At 31.3% G+C, this 8651-nt stretch overlaps 2 protein-coding genes across 2 annotated transcripts; one reads left to right on the top strand and one right to left on the bottom strand.

Annotated features, from left to right (window-relative positions):
• Nucleotides 1-488: 488 nt before the first annotated feature.
• LOC123312005 (baculoviral IAP repeat-containing protein 5) lies at nucleotides 489-1521 on the bottom strand. The gene is made up of 3 exons (XM_044896177.1): nucleotides 1370-1521; nucleotides 1013-1111; nucleotides 489-879 (listed from the first exon to the last, which is right to left on the bottom strand). Exons 1-3 carry the CDS (start codon nucleotides 1370-1372, stop codon nucleotides 574-576), a joined length of 408 nt encoding a protein of 135 aa, XP_044752112.1. The 5' UTR covers nucleotides 1373-1521; the 3' UTR covers nucleotides 489-573.
• A 213-nt stretch (nucleotides 1522-1734) lies between these two features.
• LOC123311996 (heparan-alpha-glucosaminide N-acetyltransferase-like) lies at nucleotides 1735-6580 on the top strand. The gene is made up of 8 exons (XM_044896166.1): nucleotides 1735-2204; nucleotides 3217-3317; nucleotides 3630-3751; nucleotides 4287-4492; nucleotides 4707-4965; nucleotides 5223-5493; nucleotides 5725-5849; nucleotides 5908-6580. Exons 1-8 carry the CDS (start codon nucleotides 1954-1956, stop codon nucleotides 6268-6270), a joined length of 1698 nt encoding a protein of 565 aa, XP_044752101.1. The 5' UTR covers nucleotides 1735-1953; the 3' UTR covers nucleotides 6271-6580.
• Nucleotides 6581-8651: the final 2071 nt, after the last annotated feature.

Genomic DNA, 8651 nt, shown 5'->3' with positions numbered 1-8651 from the left:
CTTTAACTACCATTTTTAGTTAGAGTAAATTTTGAAAATCCCCGGAAAACATTTGAATTAATTCAGACAACAAGTAGAATATTCACTGAGGATAGTTCAATTTTCAACTCCGTAACTTCCCTCAGTAGGAAGTTCAACAGACAAGACCACCACAATGAATTTTGAAAACTTTTTAGGCCTAAAAGATTTCTATAAAAAAGAAGACTAGGTATCCAACAGGCAAAAACAAGTTTGTTGTCAAAAAGAAATTGAGGAAAAAGTAAAATTTTAGTGAAAACATTATCTCATGTGGTGGGAAATAAATAAACATGCTTCCAACTCAATATATTCTGATGAAGAGATGATAATCTGCTGCTGAATTATTTAAATTCAGTTTCTACCAAAATTTGACTAATATTCATAGAGAATTCTTCGACCCCTATTGTAAAAAATTTTACCGAGTTGATCTCAATGCATCAAATGAATTCAATGTAAGGAAGAGACAATCATTGAAGCTTCATAATCATAATACTGTAAATTATACATTTTTACAACAACAGTCAGTATTAAAATAAATAAATATTTGAAAATAACCTAGTGTTTAGAATTTTTGGATTCTGCTAATTTGAATATTTCATCTAAAGTCTCAAGTTTTTTATCGAAAATATCAGTGATTATTTTCTCTCCAAAGGAATCTGCTAGATCTAAATACTGGTTAAGTGTCATCTCTCCTTCAGGGGTTCTCATCATTGCAAATTTACATTTTGAGGAGTGGCTTACATGTTCCTCCCAGGGATTATCATCTTGTTCCCATCCATCTAATTGTTTATTACAGAAGAAGCATTTAACCAAGTCAGGTTCTTTTGAAGATCCTATATGAATGAATCCTGCTTCAGCCATCTGAAAAATTAGGTAATGATTGTTTTGGAAAATGTGGTCATAAATACAATGGAAGCATTACTTTCCACCGAACTTTTTACATATTTTTGAAGCAATTAATGCTCATGTACCACCTATGCAGTATCTACATTACCTTTGCTGCATTGCATGAATGTTCTTCAGAAAATATCCATTTCTTAAAGGTTTGGAGTCTGTTCTTCTCACTTAAAAATAATACCATTTCCTCTTTACCCTGGAATGAAAAATTTAGATATCTAAATGAATATCACCTTTTAATTTGCGTATGGCGAATAGACCACACTGTTCTTATTGGATAAAAAAGCCAGGTTCTATTTCCTGGTTATTAAAAGCATATTAAAAATATTGAAATCTGTTCACTTGCAATATTTACAATCGCCCCTCAACAAGAAATATAATTCATTACTAATTCTGGAACTTTAAATTCACAATTACTCTCAGTCATAACTTGAAAGAAAGAAAACATAATTACCATTGTAACTTATATTTTATGAATGTGTTTAATGTATTTGAATATTCGCGAAAATTCGAAATTAAAACTTTCTCAAACGAAATCCGTTGAGTATTTTTTATTTCTATGTTCTGTTCAAAAACTTTTGACAAACTGTCTCAATCACAGATTATCTGGATTGTTTATGTAATGTTTTGGTCTACGCATATTCTTAATCTTTGTCAAATCGGGTTGCTGAAGGCTCTACTAGAATTACAAATTGGTTATTTGTAGAGCAGAATAGTATCTTCTATTTATAATTCATAGATTTTTTCAAATATCTTTTCTTTTTATCTCAATTCATTAATCTCTTATTCTATGCGTCTGACAAAAAAAAGGTTTATTTTTGAATCTGGCATCTGACGTTTATTGTCATTTTTGATCAACAATTAATCATTAATAACTTTTTTGTGATAGGGACTTCACAGTTGAGGTAGACGTTACAAATTGATATTTTATACTTAGTTCTAGAACCAGTACTGATTCTTGGAAATTGGAGAGCTATGGTAGTAGTGATTTGAAATTCCATTCAGAACTTGGCAACCTAGAGTGATTTTTTTATCAACATGTTGTTGGAAGCACCAAATAAATGTTCAAACGAAAATCCCACCCTTATATTTGATGAAGCATGCTTGGATGTTATAAATACATTAAATGAAACAATATCAATTTATGGACAGTATACAGAGTGCCACAACTGCAATTTTCAAAAGCTTGCAACATTAGGACCTGGAAGTAATACTTCTATTCTTTTCAATACTGTATATCCTACTGAAATATATTACACTACAAATAAAAATGAAACAGCGTTTTGTAGGTGAGACTTATTTCTTTATTCATTTGATTTGTGAATTTGGAAGAAGTGGATGAGGATGATATTTCCCTGAATTTTCTTTAGAATATTCTGTAACATCGTTCAATAAGTGCTAACTCATATTTATTTTATATTAAACTACTTTATAAGGATGGACTGTGACAAAATTATTCTGCTTATTATTAATATAATTATTGCCAATATCTAGGTGTATGAATTACTTGAAATATGTGTATGAAGTGATTTTTGGGAAAAATCGCCTTTTTCTACTTCAAATATATTTTCTGGAATTTGATGCTGTCTAAATTAATTCATTGTTTGACATGAATCATTACTTTGCATTATTTATTATTTCATACCAATTTTCCGATTGTATTTTTGGTAAACAGTTTTTATCAGGCTAGCCTTGATAATATGAATTGTTTGTGATGATTATTACTACAAAGAACAAATTGGTTCTGTTTCTAATTACAAAATTCGGCTTTTGTGATGAAATTAAAATTTTATTGATAAGTGATATCCTCTTCATAATTGGATCAAATTACTGATTGACCTGAAATTATATTGATTTTCAGAAGTATCTTTAATGAGTTGGCTCTAATCTTTCACTTTTTATATTTTTTCAACATGGAAAATACCTAAAATTCAGAATATCAATAATAAATTGAAATGAAAGTTGATATTCTAGATTTTGATGGTTGGTTTAGATTTTTATGTTTCGGGTGAATTTTAATCATGAAGCTTTTAAATCCATAGTTTATTGATAGTAAATATACATTATCTCACAACATCAAAAAGCCTACATATTTGGTTCTCCAAACTCGCAGAAGCTTTTAAAAGAGCTTCTGTGATGTATCATATTGGTACCTAAGAGAATCAGGATAATAATATATAAAAAGATTTTTCAGTAAAAAGTGTTAAATATGTATACATTGTATACCTATGTAAAATTATCTGATTAGTTTGTGTATTATTGTTCCAAAAACCTAAGTTTGAACAATAATGTTATTTGAAGATTCCAGAAGACATTGTACGAGCATTACAGATATGGATGGAATGTTACTTCAGAATGTGATCCCTTGTTCATCAAGGAACCTGCCGAAAATTCTTTCCTTCGTAAGTTTTTCACTGTATTATTATTTGAAAGTTTCCTTCACATTATTTTCGAATTGAGACCGAACTGAGTCCCAATTAAGAATGTATAAATTATCAAAATTCAAAGTTTAAAGAATAATATCAATTCTCTTCTCATAAAAAAACTGGCTTTATGAGTGTTAATATGAAGAAAAAAGTTTGAGCCCTCAAAAAAATTGTATTTTGGAAACCTATATTCTGTATCAAAATGCTTCACCCTTTTCATTTGCTCAAAAAGTTAAATATAATGACTGTGTTCAAAAGTTTCTTTATCGATGGTTTATCCTTTTTCAGCAATTCTTACTGCGTTCATTGTTTTATTTTGTTTTGGTACTATGTGGTATATGGTGAAATGTATCTACAAAAATTCTGGGAGGTTGCGAAGATATTTGAACCTTAGCAGTGAAGTAGAGAATGTGAGTAATTGGAGGAAAGAAATAAAAATACTCAATGAATGAAATATTTTGTGTATTTCAGTACTTATTTTCCTCAGGGTGGAAAGTGATTGTCACAATTGGTAGATGTTATAATTTCCTCAAATTCAAAATTTACTGATAATGGTTTATTGCGTTCTTAGAATATTCTATTTAAGGCATCTTTCTGCAGAATGATACCTAATCTAATAAGTATTATATGGCTAAGGGATGAAATGATTTAATTCAGCCCTAGAATCTGTCTAGATCATATATCTGGGAAATATCTCACAGATTCTGTTCGCACCAGCATACATTATTTCACTGAAATAAATAGTTACCTCTCGATAATTCTCAAAGAATTATTAGGGTATTTCAGGAATCATCAATTTCTTGAGGTTAAGTAAAATGATGAATTCCATTATATGGATGAAATTGCTCAGAATATTTCATTTTCATTGCTATTTACAAGTGATTAGATAAAAATGAAATCACTTGTCTGAAAAGCCTTTGTATACTAAAAATTTCCTGTACTTAGGATCTCGGAGAAACCTCAGGATCGTTGCTGGTTATTCCAAAAGCTCCAACAATTAAAAAACATCCCAATAGAATAAAGTCAATCGATGTTTTTCGTGGGCTGTGCATTGTTGTGATGATATTTGTCAATTATGGAGGTGGTAAATATTGGTTTTTTAGTCATTCTATTTGGAATGGTTTGACTTTAGCTGATCTAGTATTTCCTTGGTGAGTCTGACTGTTTTTCTTTAAGTTTACGTTTTACAGTGTGTGTCACAGGTACAAAGAAATAAGAAAGTAGTTCGTTTTTTTGTCAAAGTGACCAAAAATTCAAGGAATGCCGAGAAATAGTGAAAGATTTCAAATTACTAGAAGACTGAAAAGATGCAAATATTATCTCTTGATCTTATAACTCTTCTCTATTTATTGAATTATTCTGTAGGTTTATGTGGATCATGGGAATGTCCTTGGCCATTTCTCTCCAGAAGAAGCTCAGACATGCCGTGCCTAGACGTCTGCTATTCTTTCAGATTATAAGGAGATCTTTAATTTTGATTTTGTTAGGCGTCGTCATAAACTCGAATCATAATCTGTCAACAGTTGCTCAACTTCGTTATCCAGGAGTTTTGCAGCGTCTGGGAATTTCATACCTGATTATAGGGCTGGTGGAAGTCGCATTCAAAAAGAGAATTGAAGAAGAGGTGAGTAAAAAATGTTCTACAATATATGCGTCACTGAAAGTTTGGTTTATGAGGCTATGGCGAAAATTAAATGGGATGTAATGCAATAAAGAAAAGTTAATTTTTTCTCACAATGAGCGATCTGATCTAAGTGATTTCAAAAATTAAACTTTCTGGTGGTCTTTCTGTTGATACCTTGAGTGATAATGCCAATCATAATATGTATTATTATAGGAGAGTTGTTCTTTGTTGCAAGTAAGATAAATTGTTTTTTGCAGCAAACATCCCGTTTTCAAGATATTCTACCGTTCTGGATGCCCATGTCTTTCATAGTTATTTGCCTTTTGATACATACATGCATTACCTTCTTCGTGAATGTACCGGGCTGTGGTGAAGGTTATCTGGGTCCTGGTGGGTTAGATGATGGTGGTAAATATTATAATTGTACCGGTGGAGTAGCTGGTTACATAGACAGATACGTGTTTGGCGAACACATCTATAAAGAACCGATTAAACTTTACGAGACAAAGCAATACTATGATCCTGAAGGTAAGATTTCATAATGAATAATATTGGGAAAACAAACTACTTTTCTACACTTCTGAAATGAAGGATTCAGAGAAGAATAGTGTAGAAATTAAATTTTTTATCTATACAAAAAGGAATTTTAAAAAAATCAAAAATTTCAAGTTAATAGACCTTATAGACTTGAGCGAATGGAAGCTAATTTAAAGGCTTTTTCGTGTTCCTTTCATAAATGTATATGGTATATTTTTTCAGGCATTTTGGGCATCCTGACGTCACTATTCGTTGTATATATGGGCGTTCAAGCTGGGCGAATTTTGAACACTTACCCAACAATCAAAGATAAAGTCATCAGATGGATTGTTTGGGGTACAGTGACGGTAAGAATTTACAGTTCAGAAACAGTTGGAGAATCCCAATAACGATATTTTGTTTCAGCTTATTCTCGGCCTATCACTTAGCGGTTTCAAACAAAATGATGGCCTGATTCCAATCAACAAAAAATTGTGGTCCTTGTCCTTTGTACTTGTTCTCTCTGGACTAGCGTTCTTCATAGAAACCTTCTTGTTTTTAGTAGTTGATATTTATAAAAAATGGGGTGGAAGGCCTCTATTTTACCCTGGCATGAATTCCCTATTTTTATATATTGGTCATGAAATATTCAAGGATACTTTTCCATTTGGTTGGAAACCTGTCATATCTACTCATGGTACATATTTGTTCATGAATTTATGGGGTACCTTTTTATGGGTGGCCATATCTATCTACTTATATAAACATAACATATTCTTCTCGATTTAGATCGAATAAAAATACACAGTGCAACTTTAGAAGTTATATAATGATGAAAGTTATGACCAAACCTATAATACGCGGAATGGTTATTGATTATTTTGATACTCGAGTTTTTAATATTAGTTTGACTGCATACTTACTGTGAAACTCACTACGATTATTAGGAATTTTCGAAATATGTATATTGTAGATGTTACCAGAATATTTCCTTATTCCAATACTTATACATTTTAGACTGAATTTCGATTGTGTTATATGCCAAATTTGTTGAGAATTATTTTATGCAATGAAGTATTTAATAAAAATTGTTATAAACACACATTTTTGTACTCATTTAAAAAAACTCTATCCCTTTCTTGCTGAAAAGAGCAACTTTTCTTAATGTATTTATTACTAGGAGCAAGTTCTCTGAATATTTATACATATAATTACCTGAATCAAAATTATTAGTAGCCAAGGAAAGATATTTCAATCAATGAATAAATGGGGTGTACTAGTCCGCTTTGTAGGACGAATTTTTTCATGAGAAATTTATCTATGTACTGACAATTTCCTGTTAAGAAAAACCAATAAGGACCAATTGGACTGCCACTCCGCCTACAGATGAATGATGCCTACCTCAAACCTTCGAGTATTCAACTCCAAGGTTGAAGATACATAATGCTCAAATGTCACGGTGTAAATTTTAGTTGCATATGTAGTATTTTTGAGTTAGCTCGTTCCTAGAGCTCAATGCATACAGAGCCATCTATTGGAAGCAGAATAAATGACAATGAATTTTCTACAAATTGAAAATATGAAATTTGCCTTTTACAAAAAGGTTTAGCTACTTCCTTCTCTCTATGGTTATCTTTATCAGTGTTAAACTCAATAATAATAGGTTGTAATAATACAAAGAAATGTAGTAATGTGTAATAAATATCAATTACAGAAACTTTACGGCAAAACTACTCATAGTTAGACCTAGTGGGCTTACTCGAAAAAAAGGATATAATTTCCTGCATCAACATTCATTTAGGAGGAGTTTATATCACGAGACTTAGCCATCCTTATAAGGCGTAAAGGGAGAAAGACTATCAGAATGTGGGGTGTTGCCAAAACACTTGAACAATAAGTAGAAGTTACGAATATTACAATAGTTTCCACTTTCGTCGAAAAGATGGCAACACTTCTTAACGAACGTCTTTTTTCAATTCCACCAGGATACGAATTGTAGCCAATGGCGAGACTTTTCGAGAAATTTTTTCATATGGAAATTCATAGAGAAGATAATTTCACCTCGGAAAGTCAACCACATCAATGAATATTTGTTCTTCAATGAAAAAAATTTTGTTTTATTTTTTTTTTCTGTTTGATGAATAAAAAAAATTCTGGCTTTTCGGATGACGACCTGATTGAATTGAACTATAATAAAAACCCCATATAAATTTGTGGTTTCTGACGTAAGATATTCATTTTCTCTTTTTGAACTGACCACTAAATCCCTCTTAATCGAATTTCCCAAAGTTTCAATATATTTTCAACTAACAGTGTAGTATGTTCGAAAATTTTTCTACTATAGTACCTTTAGATAACCGCAATAGACGAATCAAACAAATTAAATTTCATAACAAACAGCATGTATCTCGAAAACGGAACCTCTATTCCGGATAAGGTTCATATGAAATTTTTCGACGTAGCAATTATACCATTCCATTTTTCGTTCCATTCCACGTATAAATACGTAGGTGCTCTGTGATATCTCCTTCAACCGAAGGAGATAATCTCGTAAGATTTTCCGAAACTCTCCCAATTGTTGAAAATAAATCACTTACAATAAATCCTAAATTCTACATCATACACCATATTGATGAGACCATACTATATTGATGAGACCTGGTACCAATAACGTCTTCAGAGCTAAGACAGGTCGACCAGACTTGAAATATTGGTTCTCCTACGAAGTTTTTATATTTTTTTACACACCTTGAAATAAGGGTGCCCACCTTAGACTTAGAGTGCCCACCTTGAATTCGGTGTAGGGTACAGCACTCTTATATCTTAATTTATTAAAAAAAATTCTATGCGGATGTAAAAGCAAATTCTGCATAGTATAGTTTCTAACTGTGTGGTAAAAGTTATACAGGTTGATTCAGAACTCGAGGCGAAAAATTGAGGAACGTATACAGGCTGCTATTCTTGATACAAAAAGTAAAATTAAATTTTTAGATATTGTCTTGTTTCCGAGATATAAGGGTTCAAAATTTCTGCATGTCATCAATTTTAAACTTTAATAGCTTATAAAAATAGGGAAAAAATTGAATCAAATGTTCAAAAATGCCACCATTAGCATCGATACATGCTTGGCAACGCAGAATAAGGGAATTGTACACTAATTGCATGTTTTT

This window comes from Coccinella septempunctata, chromosome 1 (assembly GCF_907165205.1).
Source record: "Coccinella septempunctata chromosome 1, icCocSept1.1, whole genome shotgun sequence".
Lineage (NCBI taxonomy): Eukaryota > Metazoa > Arthropoda > Insecta > Coleoptera > Coccinellidae > Coccinella > Coccinella septempunctata.
Note: the sequence above shows the minus strand (reverse complement) of the source record. Positions and strands in the feature narration are given on the sequence as shown.